Raw genomic sequence first — 15,898 nt, 5'->3', positions numbered from 1 at the left:
CTGGAGCATCAATGAATGTTTGAACCTTTTTTAATAGTTGTGTTTGAATCCCTCAGGTGTTCTCAGGGTGAAAAGATGGATCTCAAAATCACATTGCTGGAAAGGGTTCAAATATGCAAAAATGCTTGAAAACTGAAGAATCTGCAGGACCTGGAGGATTTTTCTGAAGAACAGAGCTCAGTTTAACTGCACAGAACAAACAAGAGACTCATGAACAACCATCACAAAACATAAAAACAGTCATAGATCATCCAGGTAACCACACACAGTGTTGAGAATCAAGGGTTCACACACTTTTGAACTGGGTCATTTTAATAAATTCAGCTATTTTTTGTCTTGTGAATTATATGTAAACATCTTTTATGTCAAATATCTTACTCAGGACAGTACTAAACAAAAAAATTACCTGCATTTTTTTATGATCTCTCTTATTTTGTCAATTTTTCACAGATTCTGCAAGGGGTTCACAAATTTTCAAGTCACACTGTATATGATGTTAATCTTTTAGAGGGCATGTAAAATTAATGGTTTCAGTTTATGTTTTTTGGTTTTGTTTTTGTTAACATGAATCTAGTTCCCTGTTGAAAAAAACAAAAAAAACAAAACAGCATATACTGGTTAGGTATGTTTTGAAGTGTGGAAGCTGCCTGGTTTATGCTGGTCATGATTTAAGATGGTCAAGTGCTGGTCCTGAGCTGGAGCTAGTTGCTTGGGACCAGCTCATGACCATTTGTGTGCTCCGTCTTTTGCTTTCTTCTGTCTGGGTCAAGATTATTCTGTTCTCTACAAGTTTACACTTTCTCAGAATGTAAATTTGAAAACATAACTATCATTTTATCTGAATAAACACTGGAAACATCTGCGGGTCAAAGGAAGGTACAAGTGGTGGTACCTAGATGTTCAATGGTCCAGTTCCTCGTATTGTGTTCACAGATGACAGGTGAGATGAATCTCAGACCACCTTAACTACATTTATTAGTTCCCTTCACCAGGTGGCGCTGTTCAGCTAATCGATAACAAGAACATGCTGCTGTTTCCAGCAGATGTTTTTTAGCGCCCTTTCTCTAAAACAACAACGCACTGATTTCTTTCAGCATTATAGATATCGTTATGAAAAATCGTCTCTTAATCTCTTTCTCTCTGTCGGTCTTCAGTCGTGTTTTCAGTCAATAATCCTCTCAGTGGGGAGCGGCTCGGGAACAGCACATATTTTACATAAATAATTACCTTCTAGAAATCATATTTTACTTTCGTGTTCGAAAATATGAATAACCTCATTTTCCCTCTTTTCTTATTTTTCGCTGAAGGTAAGTCGTTAAATTGTTTGTTTTTCATTACTTTCGTTTTCAAGCCATAGAAACCGGAAGTGGAATGCACACACGATTTTGTGTGTTTTAAGGCGTTTACATGTGTAGTAATAATGTCATGTTTTGGTGGCGGGATTTCATAAATGGATCAACACAATACATCTATAGTTCCCGATCATACACCGCGTGTGATTTGCACGTAGTCATGGTGCGTGCGCGTAACTGTGACGCAATTGTAGTTTTTTTGCATTGTCGGTGTATTTGCATTTTGTGGTGAATGCATACACGCTTTTATTTACCTACTATATTAACATAAAAACAGAAATGTTCAAATAAGATTTAATGTGTCCACGGTACTTTTATCAACAAAATTACTTTTTTGTAGCAAAGTATTTTGTGGTTGTTCAGCTAGTTTCACATAGCCTATTTTAGAAAGTCCCTTCAGATTATTAGACAAAATTAAGTGATCTGTGAATATCTGTTCTCTAGGTTTGTTTGGTTTTGAGACAGATGGAGTGAAGTCACTGTCAGTGATGGAGGGAGATTCTGTCACTCTACACACCTGTCTTAATGAAATACAAAAATATGAGAAGATAATGTGGAAGTTTGAAGACACCCTCATAGCTCAAATCAACAAAGACCAAACATCCTCCACATATGATGGTGCTGACGGGAGATTCAGAGACAGACTGGAGCTGGACTTTGAATCTGGATCTCTGACCATCAGGAACATCAGAACCAACCACTCTGGACTTTATAAAGTGGACATGAAAAGCACAAGTGGATCCTCAAACAAGAGATTCAATGTGACTGTAATTGGTGAGTAGCGCATTAATGATGATATCTACCAGCAATTTGAATACATTGATTATTTATCTGTTAATATGCAGTTTATTATCATTTTTGGCTAACACTTTAGTTTAGGGTCCATTCTCACTATTAACAAGTTGCTTATTAGCATGCATATTACTAAGATGTTTGCTGTTTATTAGTACTTATAAAGCACATATTAATGCCTTATTCTGCATGACCAAATTCTACCCAATACATAGACTTAACTATCTTACTAACTCTATTAATAAGCAGTAATTAGTAGTTTGTTGGAGTTAATTGAAGCAAAAGAACAGTTAATAGTGAGAATTGGACTTTTTCAGTGAGATTGGAGTTTTTGAAATGATGTAGAAGGGTTTAAGTGGGTTGTTGCATTAATAGTTTAAAGATGTTAAGATGATTATAAAGTTCACGAACAGTTACAGTCAACTAATATACATGACTAGAAAGTCACAGTGATTACAAAACAACAACAGCATAAATAAGGACAGAAAACAGCAATAATATAAAAAGCTGATCTTACTCGATTGGCTGTTCCTGTGTAACTTTTTAATCCATATGTGAAAGAAGGTCACGATCAGTCTCAGGTTCCTACCTTTGTTCTGTGGTGAAATGTTTCTCTCAAGGGTCGTGCAGTTCCTTCCCCCCCGTCTGCCCTTCAAACTCTCTCTCTTTGTTGTCATGTGACCTGCCAGCTCTGAAGCCCACAGTTTGGGTGTTTTGGACCACATTCATTGTAATAGTTATTATATGGTCAGATTACACAAATCTGGTTTGTAATTATTATGGAAATGTAACCGGGGCAAATTGTCACAAGCCTCTATACATTTATTAATCACAATACTTATTGACGAAAGCATTTGTTTTGTTAAGTGCTTTATAATTGTTCTGCTGTTAATGCTAAATTTAGATAAAATAAAGCCATTAACTATCCTATAATACATTTTAAATACAGATATGTCTGCTATAAGGTCAGCATGTATTAAATGAACTGCATCTTTATTACAGATCATTGCCAGTGGAAAATGTTCTATAGTTTCTACGAAAATTGAAGTAAAAGTATGACAACATGCCCTGATGTCCCCTATGTACATTATTATGATGTGTTGCAGTGCAAATAATCAACTGTGAAACTTTTCCAGGTGTGTTTGATCCAGACGCAGATAAAATAAAGCCAGTGTCGGTTATGGAGGGAGATCCTGTCGTTCTGAACTCTGATGTTAAATTACACAAAGATGATCTGATGCTGTGGAGGTTTGCACGAGCCACAAAACGCTGCGTATATAATCCGGTTCATCATAACCCGTGTCTAAGCGACACGACTGCCATCGCTAAAATTGATGGAGAAACTCGGGAGGTCTCCTTAGATGCTGGTGTCAGTGAGATATTTAATAACAGATTGAAGATGGACAAAATGAGCGGATCTCTGACCATCACAAACGTCAGAACTGAACACTCTGGGTTTTATATACTGCAGATCAGCAACAACACTGGGACCAAATACAGGAGATTCAACGTTACTGTCCGTGGTGAGCATGTATTGGTTTTGGTTTTCTGTTTAGTGTAGTTTATTTGAATAAGATGCTTATTGAATTTGTGCCAGTATGAGAAGTTGTTTCCCAACACTGCACTAGTTTCATATCATTTCTTTCAGCCGTTACAGAATCCCACTCGTGTACAGTTTGGATGTCAATTGCTCTAGTACTTTTGTTGATGATGGCGGTTGGGTGTTTGGCTGCGGGCATTAAAAACTGGAATGGTAAGTAACAGAAATGAAAATCTTTTGAACGGATTTCTGAATGTTTTGTTAGTTGTGATGGTTGTAGTAGTGTCCTATAATTAAGGCCCTGTTTACACCTAGTATTGAGAAGCGTTTTTGTCAATAGAAGCACATAAATCACTATATGGAGGATTAAATAAGATTACATTTGTCCATTAAAATTTAAGATTATGTAGAACTTTCAGCACCAAAATAACAACTTTAACACAATCCTGGGTTTTTAAATTATGGAATTTATTCATGAAAATGAATGAACAATGATCTGACTTTAACTAGGATAACATTACTTCATTTCTTACCACTGAATTGAGCAGTTTAGCGGGAAATCCTCATACTTTTGGTTAGTAAACAAAAAATTCCATTAACATGTTTCCTTCAATTAGATGTGTCAAATCTTTCTGAAATCCCTATTTACTCTTGTATATATATTAAAGGGATAGTTCACCCAAAAAATGAAAATAATGTCATTTATTACTCACCCTCATGTCGTTCTACACCCGTAAGGCCTTCATTCATCTTCAGAATACAAATTAAGATATTTTTGAATAAATCCGATGGCTCAATGAGGCCTGCATTCAAAGCAATGACATTTCCTCGCTCAAGATCCATAAAGATACTAAAAACATATTTGAAACAGTTCACACGAGTTCAGTAGTTCTACCTTAATATTATAACGCGACAAAAATACTTTTTGTGTGCCAAAAAAAACAAAAAATAACTTTTCAACAATATAGTGATGAGCTGATTTCAAAACACTGCTTCGGAGCTTTACGAATCGAATCAGTGCATCGGATCTCCTATCAAGCGGCTAAACTGCTGAAATCACGTGACTTTGGTGCTCCGAGTCACTGATTCTATTCATAATGCTCCGAAGCAGTTTTTTGAAATCAGCTCATCACTATATTGTTGAAAAGTCGATATTTTGTTTTTTTTGGCGCAAAAAATATTCTTGTCGCTTTATACTATTAAGGTAGAACTACTGAACTCATATGAACTTATTTAAATATGTTTTTAATACGTTTATAGAAAGGAAATGTCATTGCTGTCTATGCAGGCATCGGATTTCATCAAAAATATCTTAATTTGTGTTCTGAAGATGAATAAAGGTCTTATGGGTGTAGAACGACATGAGGGTGAGTAATAAATGACAGAATTCTCATTTTTGGGTGAACTAACCCTTTAATTATTAGTTATTATTCAATAAAGAGATCGATAAACATGTCGCTCAATCAGTAAAACGAAATGACCGTTAATTTTTAAATGATTTTAAATGCACAACATGATGCTCTGTGGTTATTGTTCAGTGTTTTATCTTCATTCTCAGTTTTGTTAGGGAGAGTGAGGTCGTATAACTGCTGTCGATCAAAGAGGCCACAGGAAATGGGTGAGTGTTTCCTTCAGATAATAATGAGCTTCCTGTGCCTAAAGGATTAGTTCACTTTCAAATGAAAATTACCCCAAGCTTTACTCACCCTCAAGCCATCCTAGGTGTATATGACTTTCTTCTTTCAGATTGAAGGGTTAGTTCACCCAAAAAATGAAAATTCTGTCATTCCTCATGCCGTTCCACACCCGTAAGACCTTTGTTAATCTTCGGAACACAAATTAAGATATTTTTGATCAAATCTGATGACTCAGTGAGGTTAATGACACTCCCTTTTTCAATGCCCAGAAAGCTACTAAAGACATATTTAAATCAGTTCATGTTCCTACAGTGTTTCAACCTTAATATTATAAAGCGACGAGAACAAAATAGCGTCTTTATTCCACAATATCTACTGAAATGCGATTTCAAAACACTACTTCATGAAGCTTCAAAACCTTATGAATCATTTGTTTTTCGAATCAGTGGTTCAGAGCGCCAAAATCGCATGATTTCAGTAAACGAGACTTGGTTACATCATAAGCATTTTGAAATTTCAATAGTTCATGTGACTTTGGCAGTTTGATACATGCTCTGAACCACTGATTTGAAACAAATGATTCGTAAAGCTTCATGAAGCAGTGTTTTGAAAATCGCCCTTCACTCAATATTGTGTAATAAAGACGCTATTTTGTTATTTTTGGCGCACAAAAAGTATTCGTTGCTTTATAAGATTATGGTTGAACAACTATTGTCACATGAACTGTTTTAAAAATGTTTTTAGTAGCTTTCTGGGCATTAAAAAAGGGAGTGTTATGCTGTCTATGCAGGCCTCACGGAGCCATCGGATTAGATCAAAAATGTCTTAATTTGTGTTCTGAAGATGAACAAAGGTCTTATGGGTGTGGAACGACATGAGGGTGAGTAATAAATGACAGAGTTTTTATTTTTGGGTGAACTAACCCTTTAACACAATCAGAAAAATATAACTAAACATCCTGACGCATCTAAGCTTTATAATGGCAGTGAACGAGACCAACTAGTATAAAGCTCAAAAAAGTGCATCCATCCAAAGCAAAATGTACTGACGTCATGTCAGTTTAGCTTTTTCGTAAGTTGAATGCATAGGACTTAGCACAAACGTTTTGAACTGTGAGAGTTTTACATTTTTTTCGTAAGTTAAATACGGATGGCGGTCCGGTGGAAGCTAGATATTTTACTTTATAACTTGTTAAATATGGATATTTTTCTTATTCAAACGCATCGCTTCACTTCAGAAGGCCTTTATTAACCCCCCCGGAGCCGTGTGGAGTACGTTCTGCTTTGGATGGATGCACTTTCTTTGGTCCCGTTCTCTACCATTTTAAAGCATAGATGCTTCAGGATTTTTATTAATATAAACTCTGATTGTGTTCGTCAGAAAGAAGAAAGTCATATACACCTAGGATGGCTTGAGCGTGAGTAAAGCTTGTGGTGATTTTCATTTGAAAGTGAACTAATCCTTTAACTAAATGAAAAGTAGGTTTATTTGTAATAGTGTAAAATAAGACTTTTTCTTTAGCTCTCCTTGACAAAATGTTGTTTAATGGAATTCTGGCGCTTTGTTGATAAAACAGAATCAGAATCAATACTGACAGTGAGGAAAGGAGAACCTCTCATTCTCGACACTAAACTTACTGAACAACTAGAGAGAGACGATGTGATAGAGTGGAGGTTTAAAGACAACGTTATCGCAAGAATCGGTAGAGAGAGTGATGGTGGCAGACTGGAGCTGAACAGTACGACTGGATCTCTGACCATCACAAACACCACAACTGAACATGCTGGAGTTTATCAACTACAGATTGCCCACAATGGACAAGTGCAGTTAAACAGAAAGTTCAATGTTTCGGTCACTGGTGAGTAGCCCAGGTTTGCTTGAATATAACTTCTTGTATATAAATAAAACGTTGACAAATATAAATAAATGTATGACCTCCTGTTTCTTTGTTTTTGTCTTTTCTTATAGATTCTGGTGAGTCAGAATCTCTATTGAAGAGAGAAGAGAGTAGCAGCAGATCCACTCTGGGGGTGGTTAATATATAAGTGAAATGTAAATTAAGTGAAATGTTATGTGCCTCTAAAAACAATTTGCACTTATGAATGATCAAGGACTGACCTCATGAGAAATGTCATGTACTTATAGATAATATAAGACGTTATATGCACCACACTTGTTTCTCTGGCTGATATGTGCATTATAAGCTGAAAAGATAAGTGAAGCTGATAAATGTGTTTGCTGTATGTTTTGTAAATGTCCTTCATGCTGTGTCATGTACAGGTTTATTGTGATGCTTTTATTTCAGAAATCTTACCTCCACCATTGCAACTTTCTGAAAGACACCTCTTCTGTGAGCGCTTAACTGACTTAATCGTATCTATAAAGGCACTTTCTATGGCTGTTTATCCAAATAATAGTAGAAAACGCTTATCTCCACTGTTCTCTACCTTCATTTCTGCTTTACCTGTGTGCTATTGTGAAAAACTTGAAATTCAGTACTGTTAGTTTATTGATTTACTTTGATAAAAACATTTGCTGCTCAATGAAAAAATGTGGATGAAAACTCCATGTTTTTGGTACTTTTTTGTTTATTATATTTCTAAAACATTTTTTACACATGCTATCATGCTTTTGGAGAACAGAAACTGGCAATATTCTGTGTTCTCTGTCAGTTTGTCATGCGACAAGATTTGATTATGAAATATAACGTGTCTGAATTGTATTTTTCTCTTTTTTTAGACTGATTCATTGCTGATCTGTATGCTCTAACTGGGAACTGGGTTTGTTTTTACTTTAAACTCTTAAATATATGTGAATACATATGAAAATAAGGATTATGGTGATAAAAAAAACTCATGTGAATCATCTGTGTCTTTGTGTTAATTGATATTAATACATTTTTTAAAATATTTTTAATGACATTTAAAAATATAAACAAATAAGGACACTGAACATATTCCAAAAAGACAAGACACAGTGTGAACATGGGGAAATTACATATTCACAGATGTTTGTGACTACAGAATAATTATTTGTAGCATAATTTTATAGAGATTGCTAGAGAAGATTTTTATTGCTATCTCAAATCGAAATCTTTGCAATTTATAGATTTTAGAAATGAAAGAAAATCCCATTATGAGAGTCCTTGTGCAGTCCGATTTTTCTGTCCACGCGACAACATTTTAAGTGCGCTTGCGTCCATCCATGCTCATGGTTTGTGTAGACTGAGCGAAACGCGGACACAGGCTATCGTAGACTAGACATTGATAATGCCACCTGAGGAAAACACTTTTGTGTCACACGAAACAGTTATTTAGCATCAAAATTTGCAGCCTAAAATCAAGCATTACAGTTTTTCTCGATTGCTTACACACATTTTCTGAAAGCATGCCTCATACTCACATAACTCTACACACAAATCAAAAAACACACACAAACTCCTCAGTTCTCCTGCAAAATTAAACTTTACATTCAAAACAATGTTCTTTCTTCTCAAAATGGTATTTTGTTTTCAAATGACACACACAAACCATCATATGAATAGACATTTATAAGAACCAGTTGAACACTGATGTGCTCTATGTAAAACACAATGATGAATGGAAAACACTTCTCCATTCATCATAATGACTTTGGTCTTTATTTGGTTCAATGTTATGGCCCTTTCACACAGGACGCGGTATGCGCTGCGCTGCGCTATGAAACCCATTTGTTTCAATGGCTTGCGCCGCGCGAGAACTGCGTCGACCAAAGCGCAGACGCAGCGGAGCGCAGCTTGCGCGCACGCCGCGGTCAAAGTTCAAAATAGTTCAACTTTTGCCGCTGCGCTCTGTGACGATTACCCGCGCGACCAATAGCAACGGGCATCCAAACAATCGGAAAGCAAAATGGACGAACAGCTATTTACTGTGTTGGAATTTCCAGGGCTATACAATACAAGTTTGCTGGTCGTATATTGACATCGGGAGAAAAGCTGTGTCATGGAGACATGACAGACATTGTCAAGAGCTGCTTTCTTTCTTCTTCTTACAAGCAGGGCTATTGCTATTGCTCACTTCTTAGCACGGCCCGGGACATATACTTTACTGCTGACCGAAAGGTGGAACAACAATCAAGTGACTATGTATAAAACTCCCGCTACATGTTTGGAAAATTCCGCCTACTGTGCTCTGGCCAGCGCAGCGCAAATCGCTTTGTATCTGAAGGGCTGCGCTGAACCCAGCGGCGAGCGCAGCGCATGCCGCGTCCTGTGTGAAAGGGCCTTTACACTTACTACAGACAGTACATACATAAGTGTGTTGTAAAATATTTGTAGTATATATATATATATATATATATATATATATATATATATATATATATATATATATATATATTAGTTTTTATAGACAGAACACACAAATACACGGTAACAAATATATTTTATTTTTCCAACAAAAACAATGTACAGTGCACATCCAAACCAATGCAAAGTTGCACATACAGTGGTATACATAAAAAACAACAGAATAATTTACTGTATATAACTACAGTATGCTGCTCTGCCTCTGTTTCCATTGTTGGCATCCAAAACAGAAGAGCTCACCTGTTGCCCTTTTATGCTAAAGCTCTGTTTGCTAATTGTAAAAATGTGTGACAGGTGTTTGCTCATGTGATGAGTCAGTGTGCATATTTGAATGGCAGTGTGTTCCTTGTGAAAACAAGAGATTTTTCTGCCTGAAAATTGTGCCAAATGCAGAGAATTGTGTATAGTGTTTTGAAAAAAGTGTGTTTTAGAACTGCAATGTGAGTGTAAAGCAGGAATTGTGCTTGTAGTTTAGCAGAATTGGTTCAGGGGGTTGGTGCATGAGTTACATGTTGTGGTCATTGTGTCTCAAGTACCAATATTTGTGTGTAAACAATTGTAAGTGAATGTTATTTTCAAAGTATGTTCTTTTATTTATTGTTTTATTCACATTTAATGGATTGTTCTAAAAAATTTTTTTGATGAACGGTGAGACCAAAATAGGTCTCTACACTTTGCAAAATAAATAAATAAATAAATAGATTCTTCTTATCAGATCATTTTATAACTGACCCCTGGACACCCACCAATTTCCAAAAGTCCCACTTTCAATGTCAGTAGTCAGAAAATTGTGAATTATACTAGGCCTAATAATCCCGAAGATCACAAACCCTGAATCACAAGCAAAATATATGATCAAAGCTCAGTGTATGAATATATTTGACCTTTTGACCTAGTCTAAGTTTACTTTAGAACACGTAAGCTGCGTTCCATTTGACAGAGGATCGAATAGAACAGGGGATCACTGGTCCCTACTTCCTGAGCACAGTAGGCTATATCAGTTGAAGAGGACATTGCTGGCAATAATCGCTCATTTGGAACGCCCTGCAAACATCATCAAAGAAAGTCGCGCAGATTATGATTTTCTGGGTACTCGGATCGCTTTACATATGGAAGGGGGAATCTCCTCAACCACCACCAATGTGCAGCACCTGGATGATGACAGCAGCCATATTGCGCTAGAATGCCCACCACATACCAGAGTGATGAAGCCAATCAGTGTATGGGGATGATTAGGAGGTCATGATGGACAGAGGCCAATGGGCAAATTTGGCCAGGATGTCGGGGTTACACTCCTACTCTGTTTGAAAGAAATTTTTAATGACAACAGAGAGTCAGGACCTTGGCTTAACATCTCATCCGAAGGATGGTGCTTATAGTGTCCCCATCACACTGAGGACCCACACAGACCACAGGGCGAGCGCCCCCCTGCTGGCCTCGCAAACACCTTTTCCAGCAGCAACCTTGTTTTCCCAGGAGGTCTCCCATTCAGGTACTAACTAGTCTCAGCCCTGCCTGGCTTCAGTGGGAAACCAGTCTTGGGCTACAGGGATGGATAAATAACAAATACTGTACTTTCCATTCGAATTTAAAATATAAAAAATACACGCACAAAACACACATTATGTATCTAATGTAATATAATCAAAAAGACTTCCATTGCAAAAGCCTCTAAAACCCACCTCGGTCAAAAATGAGATAACGATACTCAGGAAAAAAAGGTGTTAACCTTAAGGTACTAATATGTAGCTTTTAGGAGTAAAAAAAAGTACAAAGATGTTCTTTTAAAATACAAGGACCTAAAATAGAAATTAAATGAACAACTTTGATTAAAATCAGATGTACAGTGAGATTGTAAGGGTGAGTGAAGGTGAAGCTGGGGTGGTCGAGAGGCAACAGAGGTAGTTTTAAATATATATATATATATATATATATATATATATATATATATATATATATATATATATATATATATATATATGTGTGTGTGTGAATGATGTTTTAAAAATGAGCTTGATTTGTCAGTCTCTAATGTACTTTGTCACTCTTGAATTGAATGTTCAGCATGGTGTACTTCTGTACTGCTCACACAAATTCATTTACTTTCAGTTTCATAGCTCTCATTTACTTTCCAGAATATTGCAGCACTTCTCGATCTACTGCTATGTTATGTTAGGCAATATATTCTGAGATGTAGAGAAATAAGAGCTGTTCAAGGATGCACAAAGGGTTGTCAGTGTTCCCAGTTTCACTATGTTTACAATTAATGTGGATAAAGTGGGAATTTGACGTAAATCCCATCAGTCAACCGCACACATGCAGTTGTAAACAGGAGCAAGACGTTTGTCCACTCAACAAAAACTACATTCACTGGGTCAGTCTGACACTAAACTAACCTGAAATATACTTAGACCGCAGCAGGTTTCACTTTGACATGGAAACTGAGCTGCTGGAGTGTACAGTGGAAACAAGATGTTTCTTGCATGAGAAGAATAGCAATTTTATTTGACTCTTTATTTTGAGCTGTTTTGAAGGGAAGTCATTTCTTGAGATTAATGATAGCAGGAAAAGAAGCACTTCATGGACACTAAACATCTGTTTTTTTTTTGTTTTGTTTTGTTTTGTTTCCTTCCCCACTTTAAATTCCAATAGTCCAAACAACCCAGACCTGTAATCATGTTCGGAATTGTTTTAAAATCAATAATTGAATGTAAGTCATCTTAAAAGGAAATCTGTTCTCTGATCTGAATGTAATGACTGCAGAATGTCTTGGTTCTTATGGTTTATTTTCAGCATCTTTTGTTTACTGCAGTTATAGGCTCTGGCTAGGGAACAACAGCATTAACAAAACCTCTCAACAAGACCACATCCTGTAGAGATGTTTGACAGTATCTCAGCAGACACAGACTGACCCTTAATGTTGTTATTATGCACTTAGTGAGCTTTTAAAGTTCAGATGGTGAATTTATTCACTATAAGTATTGATTTCATCACTCAGCCCTAATAATCTGGGACATTGCTGCCGTTGTGTAGTTTTTCTATTTTTATTGTATTGTTATTATTGCATTAAAACATTTTCTGCAGTATAATATTTTTTTTAAAGCTATTTGCCATGTTGCTTGTAATTTCTGTAAAATCGGGGCGGTCCCAGTTTAGGGGATCGTCGGGACCTTTTTAAAAATTTTGTTCTGTCAATTTCTAGATTAAATAATAATTCCAGGAGATGGTAACAAGCATTTGTGTTTTTGATTAATTTCAATCATCTCCATATCTGATGGTTTGAGACTGAACTGAACAAAACATTTCTGTTGTTGTGCCAAATTCTGACCCCCGCCAAATTATTACCCCCCTAGTATTGGTAGGTTTAGGATTAGGGGTGGGGTTAGGATTACAATCAGGTAGCGACCAGTGCACTGACTACATGGCAATAAAAAACAGAATAAAAATAAAAACTGTATATAAAACAGAAATTTGAATGTTGCATCCCTGGATATCGGTCGTGTAACATTTTTAAATGCTTTAAAATATTAAACGTTACTATTTGCATCTTATCTCACACTTCTTGAAAATTGAAACCAAAGCGTCACACTAACCCGCCTTCTTTGATTTGATTGGTCATCTCAAACATGGATGTTTGAAATGACAAGCACTGTTACAGGCCGCTGAGGCAACTGAGATGACAAAATCAATTATGGTGTTGCAAAAGATAGTTATTATATGCAATTATTTCACAACTTTTATGTTACACTTAAATTCAATTCACATTTATTTGTATAGCACATTTCACAATACATATTGTTTCAAAGCATGGTATCAGAATATAAAATCAAGTAATGCACCATTATCATTATGAATATTGATATTCTCTATAAAAAACATTAATAAAATTAATAAAAAGATATTGTTTTAAAACAAGAGAGAAACAAAAAAGACACACTGTTTATTCCTATTTTACAGTGCCAGATACATTACTGTTTGATGAACTTAATTTTCCTCTCCAATTCAATTTTTCTGGATCTGATGTCATAAACCAGCACAAGAACAGCAGCAACAGCAGCCACGCCCACCACAGCAGTGACGACCAATCGGCTCACGGCTTCAGTCCTGCCAGTCCAGTACTGATCACAGTCTGTAGAAAGAAATGGGCACTTCTGTAAAAACTGCATTATAAAAACTCCTTCAAATATACTTGGACAGCTCTATATACACTCACTGTTTTTTATTTTCAAAAACCAACAGAAAAAAAACTAAGTCTGATAAACATCTGAATAAACATTGTAAATGGATGGCAAGCGAGTAAGAAGGTATAAGTAGCCGAAGTGAGACACTGTCATACCTGCACATGTGTGACAGAGGTGAGTGATGTCCAGATGTTGAGTCTGGTTGCTGATGGGATTGTTCAGCACACAGCTGTAGGTGTTTTTATCCTGATATTCCACCTCCAGAGGTAGAGAGAGACTGATGCTGAGATCAGACACACTGATGCTGGACAATAAACTGTTTCCTTTGTACCAGGAGAGAGTCACATGACTCACATTCAACACTGAACACAACATCACACTTTTGGACACCGATGAAGACGATGAACCTTGAAGAGAGTATTTGGTGATGACAGGAACAGGCAGATGAGCTGGAGACAGTAGATTAACAAACAAACAAACAAACAAATGCAAGAATAAGTACAATTGACAGGTAAGAGCGGTGCTTTTTATAGGTATTGGAATGTGTTTAGAGAGTTTATTGCGATGACTGAGTTTATACCCTTACGAAAATTAACCATGCTTTTATTATAGTAAAAGTGTAGTAACCATGTTTTTTGGTGGATTAATAGCCATTTATATAACCACAGCTTTACTACAAAAAAACATGGTTAATTTTGGTAAGGGATTGCAATGTCATTCACAAAACAAGAAAATTCTTTTATCTAGCCTATACAAAAAAAAAAAAAAAAAACATCTGTAATACTCACCATAAACAGTGACACTTATTTTTTTGGTCGACACGTTAAATCCCCTAGTGATAGGCCTACTTAGTTCATATTCATAAACTCCACAGTGTTCATTACTGACGTCTGTGATGGTGAGATCTCCAGTCTGGCTTTCGAGCTGCAGTCTGTCTCTGAATCTCTCATCATCACCATATGTAATGCTCCCCTTCACAACTGAGCCTATAAATGTTCTGCTCGATCCAAATCTCCACTCAAACTCATCATCGCTTTGTATTTCAGTAATATTAGTAAGGAGAGTGAAAGAACCTCCCTCCATCACTGACACTTTTATCTCATCGGTCTCAGCACCTAGAGATCAAAATTAAATGTAAATGTCTAACGTAAACGTAAATATTTTAATAATGTAAACCCTTAATCCTTGAATAATGTAAAGAAGTCTAATCTGTACTAACACTGAAGCCATAAATACTTTTTGAACTCACCAATCACAGGGAAAAAACATAAACAGAACAAGACAAGCGCGTGAATCATTGTCTTCAAACGTTTGAGATAAATCCATACAACTATGGTGTCTGAAAAAACGTAAGTGGATTTCATGAAACACGACAGCATCGCGTCTTTAACATCGTTTCATTGTCTTGAATATTAAGTGTAGATAATTTGCGGTGAGTCAAACAGAAAAAAAAAAAAAAAAAAAAAAATTTAGCCAATCAGAAACAAAAAAATCAGTCCGCGCGCTTCCGAGATGCGCGTGATTGTACGTGAACGCGTCAGTAAGAGCTGCAACTAGGCTACTGGTTTCTCAGTTTCACATCTCTCTTTTTATTACTTAGCCTTTTATAACACCATGCAATTGTAACCCGTGTTTATAGCTTGTTTCCACAGAAACAAGTTTTGTTATTCAGTTATATATTTAAAGGTATATTTCACCCTAAAATGAAAATTCTGCCATCATTTTAGGCTACTTACCTACATGTTGATCCAAACCTGTAAACGTTTCTTTCTTCTGTTTAACCCTGTAAAACCCAAATATAGAAAAAAAAGAGCAAACAAATTTTTGACCTCTAAAATTTTAAAAATATACTTTTTAGTAAGTTTTTAGTAAGTTTTTAATGTTGTAATATTGCAACGTTGGGCCTAGGTAGGAGCAGAATTTCTGTATTTGTGCTCACTTTGTCTGAACAGATAAAGAGCATTTAGGCATTAATTTGCAGGGTTGATTGCTTACATAGCTCCATAACAGTATATATCACAAGTAATAATCACACAACAATCATATTTTTT

The 15,898-nt window shown here is 36.1% G+C and overlaps 2 protein-coding genes across 2 annotated transcripts; one reads left to right on the top strand and one right to left on the bottom strand.

Annotated features, from left to right (window-relative positions):
- The first annotated feature begins 898 nt into the window (after positions 1-898).
- Positions 899-8,090, top strand: si:dkey-182g1.10 (uncharacterized). The gene is made up of 7 exons (XM_067396530.1): positions 899-1,307; positions 1,797-2,126; positions 3,281-3,667; positions 3,793-3,897; positions 5,243-5,302; positions 6,898-7,179; positions 7,290-8,090. The coding sequence occupies exons 1-7, from the start codon at positions 1,265-1,267 to the stop codon at positions 7,364-7,366; spliced, it is 1,284 nt and encodes a 427-aa protein (XP_067252631.1). The 5' UTR covers positions 899-1,264; the 3' UTR covers positions 7,367-8,090.
- A 5,389-nt stretch (positions 8,091-13,479) lies between these two features.
- Positions 13,480-15,268, bottom strand: LOC137027914 (SLAM family member 5-like). The gene is made up of 4 exons (XM_067396535.1): positions 15,097-15,268; positions 14,636-14,962; positions 14,003-14,296; positions 13,480-13,795 (listed from the first exon to the last, which is right to left on the bottom strand). The coding sequence occupies exons 1-4, from the start codon at positions 15,224-15,226 to the stop codon at positions 13,635-13,637; spliced, it is 912 nt and encodes a 303-aa protein (XP_067252636.1). The 5' UTR covers positions 15,227-15,268; the 3' UTR covers positions 13,480-13,634.
- Between the last annotated feature and the right edge of the window lie 630 nt (positions 15,269-15,898).

The sequence above is a fragment of the Chanodichthys erythropterus genome, chromosome 10, assembly GCF_024489055.1.
Source record: "Chanodichthys erythropterus isolate Z2021 chromosome 10, ASM2448905v1, whole genome shotgun sequence".
Lineage (NCBI taxonomy): Eukaryota > Metazoa > Chordata > Actinopteri > Cypriniformes > Xenocyprididae > Chanodichthys > Chanodichthys erythropterus.
This window is presented reverse-complemented; position numbering and strand designations above follow the sequence as displayed.

Excerpts from the sequence above, each read along its gene's own strand:
- LOC137027914 (XM_067396535.1), bottom strand. The coding sequence starts at position 15,226 with ATGCTGTCGTGTTTCATGAAATCCACTTACGTTTTTTCAGACACCATA. Across the intron at positions 14,963-15,096 it reads ATGTTTTTTCCCTGTGATTG|GTGCTGAGACCGATGAGATA; the intron begins GTGAGTTCAAAA and ends TTTGATCTCTAG. Across the intron at positions 14,297-14,635 it reads AATAAGTGTCACTGTTTATG|CTCATCTGCCTGTTCCTGTC; the intron begins GTGAGTATTACA and ends TACTGTCTCCAG.
- si:dkey-182g1.10 (XM_067396530.1), top strand. The coding sequence starts at position 1,265 with ATGAATAACCTCATTTTCCCTCTTTTCTTATTTTTCGCTGAAG. Across the intron at positions 2,127-3,280 it reads ATTCAATGTGACTGTAATTG|GTGTGTTTGATCCAGACGCA; the intron begins GTGAGTAGCGCA and ends AAACTTTTCCAG. Across the intron at positions 5,303-6,897 it reads AAAGAGGCCACAGGAAATGG|AATCAGAATCAATACTGACA; the intron begins GTGAGTGTTTCC and ends TTGATAAAACAG.